The sequence below is a fragment of the Semicossyphus pulcher genome, unplaced genomic scaffold (assembly GCF_022749685.1).
Source record: "Semicossyphus pulcher isolate SPU_LCO1_2020_fin unplaced genomic scaffold, fSemPul1.0.p SCAF_17, whole genome shotgun sequence".
Classification (NCBI taxonomy): Eukaryota; Metazoa; Chordata; class Actinopteri; order Labriformes; family Labridae; genus Semicossyphus; species Semicossyphus pulcher.
The window spans coordinates 27,287,171-27,306,083 of record NW_027211681.1 but is presented as its reverse complement, the minus strand read 5'-3'; the positions used below and the strand labels follow the sequence as shown (position 1 = coordinate 27,306,083).

The window sequence follows — 18,913 nt, the reverse complement described above, 5'->3', positions numbered from 1 at the left end:
AGCTTCCACAATCAGCGGTGGTACTGAGTGACAGAAGTGATCCCATTACAGACTCCTTTCCTGCAAGTTATGTCTTAATGTAAGCAGGTTTTCTGCTTTTTCTTTAGGCCATTGACGATTCTGGTATCTCTTCCAAAAGTTCACCGAGGGGCGCCTCTTTAGCTCGTTGGTAAAAGAGCTCAGTCCTCGAGGCATCAGCGCAGGATCGGCCCTTTGTGCATGTCATCGCTCTCACTACCCATTTTTCTAACTCTCTACGCCGTCCTATCAAATAAAGGCCAAAAACATGACCTTTAAAAAAAATGCATGCGCACAACAGCCAACGATTGGCCACATGTGTAGTAATGAAAGTACAAAAGCTGTCTGCGTTTTAACTTCTCTCTCAGGCTCTCCTTTCCTTCCTTCACACAGTAACTTTCTGTGTGCACAGTTCAGAACTCCGCCTTTGTGGAGAGACTGTGGTTGCCAATATCCCCTTTTAAAAAAAAAATCGCAGCTCGGCTCTCTTTACCACAACAAGCTTTTCATCCTGCCTTTGATTGTGGCCGTTTGAAGCAGCTATAAACAGTTAATAACTCTAAACAACAACTACCTTTGTCAAGCACAGGAACCTGCCAGCAGTACTTCACTCTACTGCTCGTAAAGAACTTTGAACTGAGCATTTGATAAAGTTGAAACTCGTTGAAAACTGTCTCAAATGAATAACAACAACGTGTTGTATAATGACAAACATCAGATGTGTGCTAACAGGCTCTGCGTGTTCTGAGGTTCACTGACTCGTATTAAAAGCATCACAGGAAATGCATTCAAGTGGTTACAAACCACCCGGCCATGGACGACCATGAGGCCGCAGTGAAACTGTATTATTTGTTGAATAATGATAAAACATTTAAAGCTCCTTCTGAGGTAGTTCACCAGAAATTTAACAGCAACATCCAAACTATTTCCTGATCCTCTCATTCGTACGTGTATGTGAGGAAGTGAGTCTGTCATCACCTCGCTTCAACATCAGATCAGTCTGAAGTCATAAAAATATATATATTCTGAGAAAGTACAATTAAAAGAATCCCAGAATAAATTCAAGTTTTGCAGGAGGAGGAGGAGGAGGAGGAGAAGGAGAAGGAGAAAAAGACAGAGGAGGAGGAGAATAAGCAGAAAAAGAAAGAGGAGGAGGAGGAGGACAAGAAGGAGAAAAAGAAAGAGTAGGAGGAGGAGAAGAAGCAGAAAAAGAAAGAGGAGGAGGAGGAGGAGAAAAAGGAGGAGAAGTGCCCCGAGCAGTTGGGGGATTGCTCAAGGACACCTCAACAGTCCCCAGGAAAGGAACTGGCACCTCTCCAACTACCAGTCCACATTCCACGCTTGGTCTGTACCGGGACTTTACCCAGCTACCCTCCGGTTCCCCAGCCAACTCCCCACAGACTGAGCTACCGTCTACCCCTTTTAACTGGAGCACAGAACACGAGCACATCTCCCCTGCTCTGGCTCCCTATGTGTTTTTGCATTGACTTTAAGATTATTAACTCATGAATCCTTAAACGGGCGTGCTCCAGCCTTTCTCTGAGACCTTTTAAAACCACCTCTTCTATCAAGGACACTCAGATCCACACACCTGTTGCTTTCTGGCTGTGCCAAAGTCAGAGTTGAAGCTCAGGGGTGACGGAGCCTTTGCAGCTCCAGAGCTCTGGAGCGCTCTGCCTCCACATGTTCGGCTGTCCCTCGCTCTGCCTGTCTTTAAATCAAACCTCACTTTTCCTCCGTGGCTTTGGGCTGTGGAGGAGAGTTGCCTGTTTATTCCTTTTTCTTTCCTTAGTGTTTTTTACTATTTTGCTGTCCTGTAGCTTTAAAACTGGTCTTCGTGTTTCATTGTGTTGTTTTTTAAGGTTTGATTGTACAGCACTTTTGTTGTTTTTCAATGTGCTTAAATGTAAATCTACTCTTCAAAATAACTCCCATCTGTGTCAGGTTTACTCTCTTCCATGTTTGTTTGCGTTGCTGTCATGCAAATTTCCTGCTTGCTTCCTGCTTGCTTCCTGCCTGCTTCCATGGCGTGCGGAAGATCGAAAGAGGCATCGCAATGACAAACAAATGTTGCCTTTAAGAGTGTGGATTGAAACACAACAAAATAAACATGAAACAACATTTTTCTGTCATCACACGAAATATAACATCACCTCCCGCAGCCTTAACGTGATCCCCTATCTGATAACTTATCCTGCAGTGTGCACACAGCAGGTGTTTATCCTGCAGGTAAACAGGGACACAACTCCTGATGAAAGCGTGCCCTCCCCCAGTCATTAACCAGACGAGACTGACCCGGTTTATGGCTCGACTTTCCCAGAAACACATAGTAACATTTTCAAAACAAACATATAAATAGAAGGATATCTGAGTTATTGCCTAATCTTAGAGGACTATTACGGCATACCGAGAAGAGTCACATGACCGTCACGCCCTCCTATGTCGCAACACAGGCATGCAATGGTTCAGCAATACACAAAGAAAACATCCCATTTCCCTGCGGTCATCCACTCACCTCAAACTGTGTGACAGCAGCATAGCGGGTCTCTCCAGCAGAGGTTGAATATTTACTTCTATAGAATCCCTTCATTTTGTCGTTCAACTCCCCAACGAAGTCTATCTTCAATGTGCCGGAGCCTGGGGGAGGAGAGGTGCGATGTTCATTGAGCCACGACCAGAGGGTGAAAATCTGTTAGTGTTCAACAGCAGTGATTGAATAATGTTTTAAAAGCAGCTTCAACAAGCTGCAAAGTGAAGTGAGGCCTGTTTTTACCTTTCTGTAGAGCGCTAGGAAATGACAGGGTGACTTTTTCATCCTCGTTTTGATAGTTGAATCCCGTCGCATTAATCTCTAGAAAAAGAAAAAGAAAGAAAAGGACGGGCTCAGGTGTAATCCAAAAAGGTGACATTAGAGACCAAATTACTTGATTTTCAAATATATTAACGTTAACAGAAAGAAGGGAAAAAGCTGAACAAGCTAGACCCTCACCTTCTCCTCCCTGTGGTACAAAGGAAGCTGTGATGATGTCGATGTCGGCACAGTTCATCACAATCTGATTTGTGGCTTGTGTAACCTGTAAATATTGACATAAAACAGCATAACTTATACTTTGTGCATTAACTTTAAACCCCAGTGATTCTGTGCAGGATGAAATTAAAATAAAAGTAAAACCATCCAGTCAAACGATCACCTTCCGTATGTTTTGTTTGATTTCAGTGGGAACAGTAATGAAAGGACTTTCTGTAAGCTAAACATAAAGAGGCTTAAGGGCAGGACTGCTCACAGATAAAGAACCAGTCGGGGTATGAAACAGCACTGACGAAAACAAAGAAAGTGATGCAAACCAGGAGAGGACAGCCGACTCTGGGGCCTCTGAATTGTGAAGTGAAAACAGCGGATGTGACTGTGAGACACAGCGGCACACTTGGATGCCATGCCGTTTTCAAAGAGGGCAGTAATAGTGACATTCACGGTTTGTGGCACTGCTGGTTGGACGCCGCTGTTGTTCGAGACACTTGGAGGCTGACGCAGCAGCAGAGAGGCAGTAATTATGAAACATGCCGGGCAAATGGCAAAACACCACGTCTTCTGCACGGTTTTACTCAGGCTTTGTACAAACCGCAGGGAAACAGGTTATTACTAAACCTTACTGTTGTCAGGAACTCTCATTTCTTAGAAAACAGCACTCAAAGACTTTTAGGGATACTCTGCTGAAATGGGGGATGGCAACTACTACATGTTTGATTAACACAAGAACAGAAGGGCTTAATATATTCAAAAGAAGGGAATCATGATTCTCTGATTTGGTTTTGATATGTTCTTTAAGCACTGACAGCAATCCCAGTGAACATCTTATCTCCCACAAATATTCAAATATCATTAAGACAAATGTTTACTATTCAGTTTAATTCACAGGGACAGAGCTAATCATAACATTACTGTAAATATAACTTGGAATTACTTGTGTAAAATCATTACACACTTTTAAGACAACAAAGATATAAAGCATGATTAATGCAGCAAGTAAACAAACATGAACAACAATAAAGCCGAGCATGTAAACAGCATATTCTGTTTCACTACTCCAAATTAGGCCGAGTACATGTAGCATTTTGTGATAAGACTTTGAGATGTGGTTTTTAGGAGCATTTCATCACCATATGTACAGAACGTTCAGAACTTGAGTCTCAGGGGGCGCACGCCGGTTTAGCTTTAGAAGCCCTCGACACAGCGGCCCCAGATTCAACTCTGACCTTCGGCCCTTTGCTGCGTGTCATCTCCACTCTCTCTTCCCTCATTTCTGACTCTGTCCTATATAATGAAGGCGAAGGCCAAAAAAATATTAGTTCAGAAAAAAATGGAGTCTCAGGTGGGTTTTTACTGCAGTTTGTGACATGTGGCCTCTTGTCTGTTTACAGTCAGCTCTGTGTATATGCAAACAAACTAGCCAACAGTTTGCTAGCCTGGGGTTTATTACAGGATGTATGGCTTCATACAAACAGGAATATTAGTGGAGTGTTAATTGAAATTAGCCATTTTAACAGCTTAGAAGGAAAAAACAGATAATTATTTATTATCTAAACGTTGTCATACTGTTACTTTTAGACTAATCGAATCTCAAGGGGAAGGCAAAATGTTGCCACGCTTTAGATGACATTCAGGAAGTTACAGTTCTGTTCAACTTGTTTCTGTACTTTCTCCGTCATCTCCGACTCCGGCACTGACCAAGGTGTCCCTAAAAGCGCACCTGACAGTAAGCTACGCTGCGTTGTCTTTGAAATGTGTTTATTATTTTTCCTCAAGACGTGCCTAATGTGCGAGGGTAGAGTGAAAAACATTCCTGAGAGAACTGTTGGTCCGGCTTTTGATCAGATGGTCGAAATTAAAACATTTCGATCCATTTTCAAATTAGAATTGAAACCTCTAACTTAACCCTTCTTTAAATGCCTTTTAAATACAGATTGAGTAAACAGGCTATAACATGTCGATATGATGATATGAAAACAAAATGTTGTTGATGTCTGTGTTCTCTGTGTCATTAAACTGAATTAGCCAAACTTCTCTATGGTTGCTCAAACAGTCAATAGATCAACAGAAAAACAACAACAACAAAAAATACTTCCAGTAATCCCTTTAGGAAATGTGAGCAGCTTTTACAGCTAACAAATGCAAACTATGTATCTTTGAGTTTTGGACTGTTGATCTGATATGTCCGTTTGAACCGTCTGCTTTGTGTTTTGTTTTGCTCATCTTCTTAACACAGGTTTGTTATCATTCCCAATATATTACAGTTATATGTTCTTGATAATGAAGGCGTTTTTATCCACTTATTCTCTGTAGCCCCTAAACCCTGCATGCTTTATGTCTGTTTGTTGTGTTTTAGTTTGTTGTTGTCCCTGTCCCCTTATGCTATACAAAACTGTTTTTTATTTAATTCGTGTTTATTTATTTCAACCAATCTTAACCAGGACTCTTAGAAGTAAATGGGATCTTTCTTGTTAAATAAAAGTATAAACACATTATTCAAAGGTGTCAGTTAACATAGAAGTATTGTATATAACGATGTGGTCTGTGTTGATGGCTCTGATAACTTGTGTTGAGTGAGTGTTTACAACCAGACACAGGTGTTGGCACAGTAAGCTGACAGGTGTCTGAGCCCGCACAGTGGAGCAATTTTTACACACTGTAAGCACAAAGAATATCTCTGAAATAAATGCAAAGTAGGCTGGTATGTTTGCGATCTGTGTTAGTTACACAGTAACTACTATCTATCTGACTTTGGAAAATAAAGCCAAAGGGAAACTAAATGATTCACTAACCTACTAAGGAAACTGAAAGCTAACTAACATAAGCATATGCAGTATGTTTTCCACAAATTCAACCAAGAGACTGTCTTAACAATAGCTTAATCTTCACAAAAGTGGCCCTGAAAGGAGCTATTTTGCATATTCAATTCAAAATTTATTGCAGACTATAATAAAATCTGCATGAGGAATGTTTGCTTGTGCTACATCTTGCAGCATTGCCTTCAAATAAATATACCTTCACCATCAGTTGTCATTTGTTCTCTGATTTAATCTCCAAGACATTTCACCCTTTTTACAGACAAAGATTATTATCAGACGATTTAAAGTCTGGGAATTTCAAACATTTGTCCTCTTTGGTGCGAAAGATAAGGACAACACTTTACTTTCTAATCCTTGAGCGTGGGAGTGAACCTGGAGTGAACTATAGAGGGAGGCACTGTTTATTAACGTAAACATTAACGTCCATAAAAGGACTGAACGGAAACACTGTACTTTTTATTGGTCAAGTATTTAATTCACACAGGATTATCCAAAAATAGGCTTTGTCATATGGTTATTTCATATAGACTAACTATTTGTTAAATGACCAGAAAACATGCTGTATTGTGATATATATCGTTATAGAGATATGAAAAATCTTATATCGTGATATAGGATTTTGGCCATATCTCCCAGCCAGGCCAGATCATAATTATAAAAGGTAAAAAAGAACCGGCAACAAAATCCCTCTTGTCTGACACAATTACCTAACCTACATGGGGCTGAAAAACTATTGCCCCATTTTACCTGGAAAGTCTGATGGGCGAACCAGAAAGGCAGAATTATAACAATGTAATTGGGCACTCCTCTGTGACTCAATTTAACAAACAACTTCGTATGATTCACTCACCACGAGTCATTTTAAGGTCAGAGCATGTTTATATATAACATATAACTAAGTTGAACTGAATGAGTGAGTGAGGCGGAGGGTGGGAGGGGGCGACATCATGTTGCCATGATTTAGCAAACACCAGTGAGCTTTAGCTAGCCGCTAGTTGGCTAGTAAACAACTTCAGTAATCAATAACCGATTGATTGATAGTGACTGGTGGTAATGCATTGCAGTTACAAAGGGTTAACGTTGCTGGCACACAACAGAATGCTCTTGAAACGCGTTAAGCGCACTGCCAAGCGCTGTTAGCATGCTAATGTCCACGATATGAGACCGTTGGCTAAGCTAACATGAGAGTGCAAGTCTTTTGCTGTCTATGAGACTGTTGTGTTAGCTAGATTCATTTAGCATGTGGCTAGTCACAGAAATACACAGTCGTTATTTTCCCATTCATAGGTCTCCTTCGGCCAGCATAAGAAACGATTAGCTAGTTAGCAACCGCCAGCTAATGTTAACATTAGCTAACGCCTGCCAACACCAACAGCTTACGTTAGGTCGCTACTACCTGGCTAGTAGCTAACGATTTTCCGTCATCAGTCAAACCAGCAAATTAGCTAGCTACTAGTAACGTTAGCTGGTCAGATTACATAACAAGATCCCCGCCATGCACAGACAAATCCATCCATGTATGTAGCCACACGCTCGGGTTCACGTACCTCCACCAGCGCCTCCAGCTTGCCCTCGAAAGTGAAGTCGATCAGGTCGGGCTTCAGACATAAGCCATAGTTGACGGGGTAAACGTCAGTTGGTAACCGTACGAAGGGCCTCCTTTCGGGCATGGTTCCTGTATTTTGGCCGGTTGCGCTTACGAAGACGGTGCTGTGTGTAACTCTAGTTATAGCTCTGAGTTTTATTAGTGCAGAGCTGACCAAAACGGGCCTCGACAGTGAGGATGGACAGCAGGTAGTGAGTCTGTGTACGAATGACAGCGGAACCCTGCGGCCCAGGAGCAACAACATCAACTGAAACCCTCTCAGCACTGCCAGCTACAGTTCTGTCCTCGTAGACAGCCCAAACAACTGAAGTTAAGCAGCGTCGACCTACAGACACACGACGTCATCACGTTTCAGCGTGCGTGCTGAACGTGAGCAATGAAATACGATAACAATTTTCCTATAAGGCATTTAAGGCAAGGATTAACGAAAAAAATGGCTACTTTATTTACAGCCCAGGCTGGTGAAAATCTGAAATAGTTAAAATAGTGGGGGAAAAAGGTCATATCGGTTTAAATGCCAGTGTTGAGTCAACTCATAGTTTCACTTTAAGTAAAAAATGTAATAAAGTTGAAGTCAAAACTTTATCAGCAAAAATCAGTTAAGGCGGAAGTCCTTAAACATATTTGTTTATTTGTGCGTGTTTCTTTTTTTCTTGATGTTTAATTTTGATCGATTTTAGATTCATGTACATATTGTATTTATTGCCCGGATTTGATTTAATGTATGATGCTGTGTAAGCGCCTGGACTCCTGCATTAATGCTGTCCAAATATCAAAGACCACAATGGCAAAAGATATCGGACATCATTGTGCTATCCTTGACATTTTGTCACTTATGGATAAGTATTCGAAACAGAAATAAAAACCAAAACAATTGAAACACAAAACCTACTTAGAAAATGATACATTTCGTGAGGAAATAAGGGTTGTGCATTCTGCTGAAAGATTGCTGTTGAAACGTTTCGATAGTTTAAATTGTTGAAGTTTAATTGTAAGCACCGAATGAAAGTGAATTGTAAATTTAAGTGAAAAAACTGACAGGACTTGAAGATAGAGTTCAACCACGAAACAGACGCCTCGAAATGGTTAAAGTTATAGTTGTTATAGGTTATAATCTATTTTTAATGGGCCTACTTTATATCGGGGGTTTTTTCTTAAACGGGTTTTGAAATGCTTCATCGCAAATGTATCACACTATGTACATCACATTTTGCACCATTATTAGAAAGGATGAATTGCAAAGCTTTCTTTCTTTCCTACATCCATCAGTTTTGTTTTGAAGTGTTTCATGACTAGTTGATATTGTAGGGGTATGTTGGTTTCGTTCCTTTGAAAGTTTTATTTTGAAAGCGGAAACCGGAAAACGCTTTTACGTTCTGTCAAATGGTGGCAAGATGGCGATGCCCATGAGGAGGACGCTGGTGGCTCTTCACAGAGCAACATGTAGCAGTTTGAAGGTACGGAGACATTAAATAACGCATTTCTCTATTAAACACAGACAGCACATATGTCGAAGAAGCAGTTCGTTTCTTCTGCTCGTCATTAGCGCCTTAAACTGCACATAGTCCTTACCGGGCTAGTTTAGCTAACGTTAGCTAACCGTCAGGACGTTATCCTCTGCATAGATACATGGAAGACTATTCTCACCAGGTTAAATAAGAACAATGGATGAAACATTAGAAATAACTAAAAATAGCTGAGTCAAAATTATACGATTTGAAATAAGTATAGACTTACTATAACAATGATTTTAACCTTACAAGTAAAATGTTTGATTTATCTCAAGATTTTGTTGTGTTTATATTGAAAGTGTTTCTAATATTTTGTCCACCCAATTAAAAAACCTTAGTGCTGCAAACTATCTGGAACACCCTTTAGTGTAATGTATAACACTATGACCTTAATAATAAACATAAATCCGAGTAATTGTCTTTCTTAATGTGTCACCAAAACAGAAGCTTTGGAATAGGAGAATTAAGGGCGGAGCTGTTGTTATGGATTGTGTTATATATTATACAAATGTACCTAATGCAGGTGCCAGTCAGTGATTTTTGATTTAACCCATTTTTAAAACACTTCTGATGGTTATAAAAAACAAAACACTAATTTGTCCTTCTTCTCACAGAATGCGGAGGCGTCTCTGGAAGTGCGGCATCCTGTCCCACTTTTCCTCCCAGTCCGGACCAAGAAGCGGTACTTTATCCCTCCAGCAGTGGGGTTAAAGGGGAAGAGTGTGGAGAACACAGAGGCCAAGGCCCGCGCCGCCGGCATTGTCTTCAGACAGCAATACTTCGAGAGGCCCATTAACATCGCTTGTTCTGGTAAGTATCGTTTATTATTAATATTATATAATATAATAATAATATTGGTATTTTCAAGCATCGGCCCTATATTTCCACAATTCTAGTCTAAGTCAGAAAGGATCCCTACAGTGATAGACCTTACTGTTAATGGGTAAGATCCTTTTTGAAAACAGAAACAGCTGTTACACCGCCCTCTTCAAAGCCAACAGACTACACAGAATTTACTCTCCTACAGCTGCTACAGTGACTTAGTTTGTTTGTGTCATTGTGTCCTACACAAATAAGGAGTTGGATCCAAACTAATCAGTTAAAACATTAAAGTAGCAAAATAATTCAGACAAACGTAGCAACGCACTTGTTCTTAAAGGCATAGTTTTTGTTTTGTCTATGGCGTCTGGTGGCTCAGTCTGTCAGTGGTGAAAACAAGTATTTTTAGTTGACGTACTTTGACCAGGAGCATAACGCCACAGGGATTATGTTGCTGCCATTACAGTCAACTTCACAGCTACAGGCTGAAGAAATCTACTGGACACATTCCTTAACTGTTCCTACTTATCATTAGATAAGTAATTTGTTCTCAGTTATTTAGAGCCCATACCTCGGAAGTTCAGAACCCATCAGCTATCATGTGGCTATAGCCTCTGGGAGCATCGGCCAACTTTTCCGGGCTTTTAGTGGAGTAATTGTTTATATATATATATATATATATTGATAATGGACTTCCTGCCAAGACGTCCTTTTCTGTGCGCTGCTCATTGTTTACAGTCTGATTAGCAACTTGTGAAGTCTGAATTGTGGTAGCATTTAGAGACACCATCTTAAAGCGGATTGTTAACTGCACTTGCAAACAGATGTCTGTGATGGAATCCAGTCCAATGTTAATTTGTACGCAGGATTGTACTGAGTCATATTTTCTGTTAATCAAAGTGCAATATCTCCCCTGATTGGGAGGAAGTCCTACATACTAATAGTTCACTCCTTTGTGCTCCCTTTAGCGGGAATCTTTGACCCCTACATCCCCCCGGAGGGCGACGCTCGTCTTTCCAGTCTGTCTAAAGAAGGCCTGAAACAACGAACTGAGCAGATACGACAGACCGCTGCATCACAGCTAGCGTAAGATCGTTTCCTGACTCCTCAGGTTGTTCCTGTTCTGATGTGTTTGTAGTCAAACTTGTTGGAAAGAATTGGGTTTGGTGTGGCTGTGTATTTAAGAAAGTGGACACAGCTTTCTTACTACCTCAATTCAGCTGTTTGGAAAACATCTTAAGATGATACACTTTACTGCAAATGTGACAACTGAATGTGTGTCCTTTTTATTTCATGTTCTCTCTCACAGGATTCGTAAAATCAAAGAACACGACTCGGAGTTCACAACAAAGGGTTTTGCCGAGCGAGCTCAAGAGATCTTTATTGAGGCTCACAACGCCCTGACACAGTAAGAATGTGACTCATGTCTCTCACTTCACTGCGCCGGCTGACACAGCTCTTCTGAGAGTCAAAGTCAGGGAGGGTTCACGCTGACTATTACAGTGAGACATTTGTTATAGAAGTGAGAGGGGGACTCATGCTGCCTTTAGCGTTGCTGCAGAGTGGGAGGATCCTTTTTGAAATAATGTAACCTTGTTCTTCTTACTTCACAGAGAAGAGGTCATGAAACAAGAATGAGCTAATACAGCTTTAGTTATACGGGACTTTCTGATTCTTTTTCCTTTTATTAATCGAAGTCCAGTCCAGTTATTTTAACATCCTTCTTATTACTTAAAGAAGTTGATCTGATACATGTTTTCCAGTCATTGTACATTTTGAGGGTAAAAGTTGCAAATGGGAACTTGCTTTGCAAAGATTAGGGATGCACGATATTATCGGCACGTTATCGGCATCTGCAGTCATTTTTCTACCGATATTTTCCGGCAATAAAACATCGCTTTAATTCTGCCTAAATGCTCGATGATTCCCTAAAAAAGCTTGACTTAATGCTACAACATAAACTCTGCGTGAGTGTGCGTGCGCACTGCCTGCACCACGCCTCTTCCGTCAAGCGTGAAGAACGGTGCAAGATGTCTGCGGTGTGGCAGCTTTTGGCCGCTACAATAAGAGTAGGCATGATATCAATTCCACGACGGCGAGATGTTCTCTGCAATTAGGAGGAAAAAAACATGTGCCTAACATATCGGTTTTAAAATCGGTAAAAAGGGTTGGAAAATATCCAATATCGTGCATCCCTAACTAAGATAATCAATAAAATGAGTGGTTTAACTTTTAAAATGAAAACAAACTTTCAGTTCAATGTTCAGAAGTAGGTTAACACATACAAGGCAAACTAAACTGAAAAGCACAACTGCTGTCAAATGAAATATAAAAGAAGATTACCGTAAAACTTCGATCAGTAGCCAAAGTTTTTATTTGCTTCAGGCGATGAACTCAGCCTTTATTTGGGACCGGCGTCGAGACTCCCGCCTGTCAGTCCGGCCTTTCTAGCGTCTTTCTCGGACATAATTTTCTCTCTTGGAATCACAGAAGTGTCTCACTGCTGCTTCTCCTGAATCTTCTTCAGCAAACTTGACAACTGAAAGCATTCAAGTCCTATTGTTTTCACCGTGCCACAGTAAATGTGACGTGTGGCGTTTGAGTGAAAGTAAAAGACTTTTTCACTGCACAGAAAACCAGATGCATTCATGTAAACCAGCTTCTAATTGGACCAGCGTTTATTTGTCAAACGTGCAGGCACACCCTACTCGTAAACGGGATCTGATTTTATTTGAAGTATATAACATGTGAATATTATATTGATATCTGTAAGTGTAATGAAAGAGATTTATAATTTGTGCAGGAATGTGCAAGATTTTGAAAAAATATGAGGATTTTGATGAAAAATAATACCAATTGACTTTCCTTTTTTTTTGTGGGCTTTCAACTGCTCGTCTTCATTAGATAGAAATTAAGTTAAATTAAATTGGACTAACTTGATCTGCTGATCAAACTGTGACATTTGGTGTTATCAGTGATCAAATTAAATCTGTACATTTCTTTACATTTGTTAGAAACAAAAGACACAAAATATTTAACAAGGCTTTTAAAATTACAACTTTAATTTTATAACTTTATAAAATACAAACTTGGTTTAAAACCTTTCATGCACTTCTCTCCTTGCCAAAGCAAATCGACTACAAGTACAAGATTTTTGGAAAGCAATTGTTTCCTAGCTGAGACGTCTACTTCCAGCTGCGCGAGGTAACGAGCTTTAGAGAGAGACGATTAATGTGCTGTTTGTTTTGCAGCTTCAACAAGGAGAAGCTCCACTCCTTGGTGACGGAGAGGTGTTATCCTGTGAGTTCTTCCTCTATGTGCTTCTGAAGTTGTTCATTAGTTTAGTTTTATCACTTGAATGTGCTGTCTTCACTCTTCTCACCACGCCCCTGTAATGTGTGCAGGAGATGACGCGGGGGAACCGTTATAAGACGATCCGCTGGAGGTTCATAGAGTCCCTGGAGCCGCCCAAAGTGGTCCACACCCGCTGCCCCGACATGGTCACCAAAGGAAACCTGTACGGCCAGGTGACAGTGCGCATGCACTCCAAACAGGTACGACTCGTGTGTTAACTGACATCCTTGAAAGCGTGTTTAATCAAAGCACGTCCTCCACAGTGCTTGTCTTTACCTGACAGGTTCAGATAGTGATGCTTAATGTCTGACTAGATAACAGAAAGAATCCCTACAGGGAGACTTTTTTATTCAGGTAAGTTCTTTTTTTTAAAACCAGAAACATTGTGATCTTCAAAGCCACCAGACTCCATTGAAAGAAAACATCATTTTACCTGGCAGGACACAGGAGTTGATTGATTGATGTACAAGTGAGCAGTGCATCACAGTCACCAACGAGAAAAATATTAAATACACGGACGGAGTTTGATGCGATCCCAGGATAGCTGCGTCAGGGTCAAGCACTCGTATCCGTCGCATCAGCAGCAGCTCCTGAGACACGTCAGTGCGTCAAGTATTAATCACCTCCGTCAGCATCCGGGGGACGCTCAGCCTTCACAGTCAGAGCTGCACAGCCGAAGTTCCTGCACATGCTCAGTCTTCTTTTCTCCTCTTCTGTGGGGAATGTTTCAAGCTGCTCCCTTTATGAGCCTTCTTGTTAACATCACAGCCCTGTGTTCATGATTTTTGTATGAAAAATGAAATGTGTTGAAACTACGTCTTTGTGTGGACCGGATTTAACCACCGCTGCAAACTGATGTTGGAGAAATGCCGCTTCAATCATCACTTTCGCTAACAAAATTATCAAAACAAAAAATGTGTTTCTGACTCGGTGATGTCGTTACTGTACTTTAGCCGGTTGAAAAGGTCTTAGACATTCAGAAGCTTTTGAACGGTGGTCGGATCGATCTGATGCATTTGAGGAAGTCGGGAAATCTGAACGCTGAGCTTCAAGGGAATTCATCTCAAGTAAAATGTTAGATCTAGAACAGATGGTTAGCTGTCAGCATGCAGATGTCTGTTCATAGAGATTAATAAGAAGCTAAATCGTCGTCAGATGATGCTAATGGAGCCGGATGTCATTACGTTCCGCCTGTTATTCCTGCATATGCTGCAGCCCGCTGATTCGTGATTGGTCAATATTACTCGAACAAGCGTAGTTCAACAGAACACTTCCCTTCCCAGAAATCCACGTCCCTTCCCTCCATATAAAAATGTAGAATCTGTAAATAGAGATTAAGTTGGATCCAATAACACAGACAAACGGGTGGAGGCAGCTCCTGTGTTCTGCGAGCTAAAATGACAGATCTTGTCAGTGGAGTCTGGTGTCTTTGAAGAGAGCCATGTAACGTCTGTTTCAGGTTTAAAGAAATCATCTTCCTCTGTAACAAAAAGGTCTATCTCTGTAGGGATCCTTTCTGTAATGTTGTCACACACTTAGAATAACAATCTGAGCCTGTCAGTGGAAACAACGAGCGCCTGGGGGACTTACGCTGATCGAGCGCATTTGACCCAAAGGATTACATCTTTGCCATTACAGCCCAACGAGTTGCTGCCAGCTGAAGCAATCTAATGGAGCAATTCCAAAACTTTTTAAAGTGACCTGTTCACTTGTAAAATAACAGTGTGGGCTGTCTGTCCTCCAAATTCAAGAGCAGTTTTGGGGTTTGCATCTGGGTTGAACTGTCTTTACGTCTGCAGACTCTGGCCATCTACGACCGTTTCGGGAGGCTGATGCTGGGCAGCGAGGAGCAGCCGAAGGACGTCTTGGAGTACCTGGTCATTGAACGACATCTCGTCAACCCCTACAGCCGATGGAGGTTACACGGAAAAATAGTGCCATCCTGGGCTCCTGCCAAAGACCCCATTATTAAGGTGACCCTCTACTCGGCACCGGCTCAGAGCATCTTTTATACATCTTTCAGTGAGAGGAAGGCAGAGGTCCAGCACACAATCTCCTGTCAAACGGACATTAAAAAACCTTTATTAACTGGCCAGTTCATACTTCACTTTAATCACCACATGAATAAGATCAGTGCAGTATGTTTTAGTGTTTTAAGCTTTTATTTTCTTATTCATGCAGTAAATTATTTTCCTCTTTCTTTTGATGCTTTTGTTTTTTGGCCTCTTCCTCTTAATTTGAGGCTGTTTGGTGACCGTCACATACTGCTGCTGTCTGCACTCATGATCACTGGGCTGTTGAACTTCCACAGTGTGGCAGGAGGTCGTTTACGCAGATGTCTTTTATGAGTTACACTTTGTCAACACTAATGGAGTTTAATTCGACTGCCCCGCAATGAATCCTACATTTATGAAGCTCATGATGGTCTTTTTATGTTTGATACAACCTAAAGCTTTAAAAAAAACAACAGATCTATGGTCAGATTTTTAACCCAAAGCTGCTGTGGGCAAGCGACATAGACAGGAAGTGGAGAGAGCGAGCGCCGTTAATGTAGATAAAGCAGTGAAACAGAGAAATAAGGCATTATTGTCTGATTGTTTCACAGCAGTTAGACAACAAACTCACCGGCCTACACCTCCGTACGACGCCGCAGGAAGGGACAGGGTTTAGCTTTTATAGGCTGAACTGTGTGTCTGTGTGTCTGCTCCGCCCTCCGTCACACCTGCAGCTCTGATACAGCAGCGACACAGTGGACTGTTCTCACTCACACAACGACACATTTGTGAAGTCCCTTTCACGTCTCATAAAGATGCAGAAGTTACAATAGTGTTTGTCACAGACGGACAGAGCGACAGCCACGCCTCCACGAAGTTTAGTTTTCTCAGTAAACGTTTGTTTTTGCTATGTGAGGCCTAAAAACTGGTCCGAACCATTGCAACAGTTGGTTTCATGTGTTCTCCATCCACAAGAATCCAGTCTCCCTGTTGTTATGGCTTCATCTTCTTTGTTTGTACGTAAATGTGATGCCATTGTCGTGCTCATTAGTATCCATTTCCTCTTAAAGGGCCAGTTCGCCAATTTTCAACCTCAGTCCTATCATGCTATTACGGGGAGCTAACGCCATTATGGTAGGAAAAAAATGTAATTCCGCTCTGTGCCTTTGGAGGACGCTATCCACTTCTCCAATGGGCCCACGAAAACCTCCACCAGACTACATAAAACGTGTCATCTGGCGGACGCAATTTTTTCTATTCTTTTATTTTTATTTTCAGTAGACAAAACAAAATACAAAGATAGAAATTAAAAGCACCATCAACATTTTTTTAGTAAGGGAGCTTGTTAAACTACACTTCCTCACTCAAGGACGCCTCCGATGTCGTGTCTCGTTCAGAATCGTCAGGTTTGAAATGTCGACTGCAGACCTGAAGAGTTTTTAGACGATCCACCGGTATGTTCTCGTCGTGTTTCAGTTTCTGTCCCGCTCTGAGCCAAACGGTCGTATTTCACTCCAGCGTCTCTCACTGGGCCGTTCTTTCATAGGAAGGGTGCAATGCATGCTGGGTGTTGTAGAACGGGCGAAACCACGAGCTGTTTGTACAACTTTTTCACAGCTATGGCGCCAATTTCAAATATTATTATATATATTAACACCAGCTTTGACCGACAGTGGTTTTTACCAGGGGTCAGTTTCTCCTTTTAAACAGGAGACGTAAGTTGAGAAGGCGCTCCTTTCAGCGTTTTGTCTTTGCAACGGTTAAAGATGTACTAGTTTATTTGCATAGCAGAGCAGGGAAGCAGTCACTCATGCAGATCCACATTCATCCCATCAACTATGTCATGAACACATTTCCATCGTATATTTAGATACGCAGGAAAGTGTTGGGATAGTTCTCCTCATTGCCTCTGCCAGTCTCCACAACGTAAGACTGAAATAGACGTTGACTTGCATTACATGCTGCTCTGCATAAAGCAGAATATAATCACCTTAACTCTGTGAGTCAGCCCCTGCTGGGTGTCACATATACCGGACAGATGGAGCAGTAATGTTGCCTGGAAGGTGTTAAATATTAAGTCTTGTTGTTAAAGGGACGACAAAGACGAAAGTTTCCTCCCACCGTTTACTTCCATTAAGACCACAAGAAAAATAAGATGTTTTTCCCCGGCTCTTTTCAGTGTTTTAGTCCTTTTAAAATAACTTGCAGCTCTTAGGAGCATAATGCTACGGATATCTTAAAATCTGTTTGGTCGAACCTCTGAGGTTTGACTCATTCTTCTTAGTTATTTCAGCCTCAGCCACCTGTCAATTACCATCTGTCAAGCGGACTGACAGATGAAGGCAGGACACCAGCTGTAGTCCGTTTCTTGCCCAAATTATGGCTCTCTTGTGTTGAGAGAGCAATGACTGGTAAAAAAAACAGCACGTGGTTTAATGAGGCTTTCAAGCACCGAGCAGATCAATTCCATCAAATGTGATTAATGGAAGCTACAAATTCCAAAACGTGTGCCTGAGTCTTGCTGGCATTGCCTACATGCACCAGAATGCATTGCACAAAAGCCTCCGCAGCCTCTACCCTCCTCTGCTGCATGTTTGTGGCGTATACTCTGGCTTAATTAAATTTAAATGAATATCCTGTCAGCCAGAACACTGCAAAATGGATCCTCGTCCATTAAATCCCCTGTAATCATATTTTGGGACGTCGTTGTCGCTGTGGGTAGATCTGTTGCTAGTTTCAGATACAAGCGAAGGCAGAGACTAGAACTCCAAGCTGCCTGTGCGTCTTTCGGGCTACCAAATCATATGACAACACCGGTGCCGGAAGATATAGATTGTCGCTGTACTTTACTCTGTGTTAACAAGTAGCTAACTATTTGTATATTTCTGCCGACTATTTATTTTTCTTTTATTCCGTTTTTTAATCTTTATTCTTATTTCATCTCGTCTTATTCTGCACTACGCAGCTCGGGGAGATGCTTCGCTGTTTCGTTGTCTTGCACAATGACAATAACGACATGTACTTAGCTCTATTAGGCAGAGATATAATAAAAACAATTCCTTTAAAAAATAGGGTAAGTAGCTTCCTAGTACTTCCTACTTCTAATAAAATAAAATAATATAAAGTGACACAAATGGGGAGTGCAGGAGTCAGTTACACCAGCGTGGTTCTGTTGGGCTGATATTCTGTGGAAGTAGTTGTTTCCAGTGCTGTTCGAGCTGCAACTTGAGAGATTTTTTATGTGTAGGTGTTTCAATTTATTTTACTGTAACTGTTCCGCTCCTCTTACTCCTTCAGACTCTCATGATTCCTGGTCCAGAACTGAAGCCGGGAGAAGAGTTCGACGCCCTCAACTATCAAGTTCCCAAACCGGAGGCGGTTCAGTGGAATAAATAGACCACTGGGTGGCGCTGCTGATTTCATCAAACCACAGTAGGACTTTATCTGAGCCAAACAGTGTTTAAAATTTGGCTGTGGCCGGTTAGTTTGTCCACGTTGGCAGGACACCAGTCTTCCTTTGGAGGCTCTTATCTGTTGTAAATGCTGTTGGCGGATGAAAGGTGGAAGCAGCAGGTGAGTTTTAGGTTGAACAAACGACTGGATCCAGCAGCCAGTAGAGCTGCCTCTTCCTCTGCAGCAGATAACAACACACTGGTCTGGATTTATAACGGCTCTATTCACGCCCTCAGATTTCCCCGTGTTGTTCATGAGACTAACTTGATGTGCACACGTGATAAATAAAATGTACAGATCTCCAGAAATTG

At 41.5% G+C, this 18,913-nt stretch overlaps 2 protein-coding genes across 2 annotated transcripts in view; one reads left to right on the top strand and one right to left on the bottom strand.

Moving 5' to 3' along the window:
* The window catches only part of npepps (aminopeptidase puromycin sensitive), a 29,514-nt gene extending 21,791 nt beyond the window's left edge, over positions 1 to 7,723 (bottom strand). The window contains exons 1-4 of the mRNA XM_069666061.1: positions 7,413 to 7,723; positions 3,008 to 3,092; positions 2,792 to 2,869; positions 2,534 to 2,655 (exon numbers count right to left, since the gene is read on the bottom strand). Of these exons, the coding sequence (XP_069522162.1) occupies positions 2,534 to 2,655; positions 2,792 to 2,869; positions 3,008 to 3,092; positions 7,413 to 7,715 (588 nt within the window). The 5' untranslated portion in view covers positions 7,716 to 7,723. The remainder of the gene's footprint in view (positions 1 to 2,533; positions 2,656 to 2,791; positions 2,870 to 3,007; positions 3,093 to 7,412) is intronic.
* A 1,127-nt stretch (positions 7,724 to 8,850) lies between these two features.
* On the top strand, positions 8,851 to 18,910 carry mrpl45 (mitochondrial ribosomal protein L45). The gene is made up of 8 exons (XM_069666603.1): positions 8,851 to 8,928; positions 9,597 to 9,792; positions 10,770 to 10,887; positions 11,111 to 11,209; positions 13,053 to 13,101; positions 13,206 to 13,355; positions 14,955 to 15,128; positions 18,447 to 18,910. The coding sequence occupies exons 1-8, from the start codon at positions 8,866 to 8,868 to the stop codon at positions 18,543 to 18,545; spliced, it is 948 nt and encodes a 315-aa protein (XP_069522704.1). The 5' UTR covers positions 8,851 to 8,865; the 3' UTR covers positions 18,546 to 18,910.
* Positions 18,911 to 18,913: the final 3 nt, after the last annotated feature.

Coding starts and splice junctions, on each gene's coding strand:
- mrpl45 (XM_069666603.1), top strand. CDS start 8,866: ATGGCGATGCCCATGAGGAGGACGCTGGTGGCTCTTCACAGAGCAACA. Junction 10,888..11,110: donor ACCGCTGCATCACAGCTAGC/GTAAGATCGTTT, acceptor TCTCTCTCACAG/GATTCGTAAAATCAAAGAAC. Junction 11,210..13,052: donor GCTCACAACGCCCTGACACA/GTAAGAATGTGA, acceptor TTTGTTTTGCAG/CTTCAACAAGGAGAAGCTCC.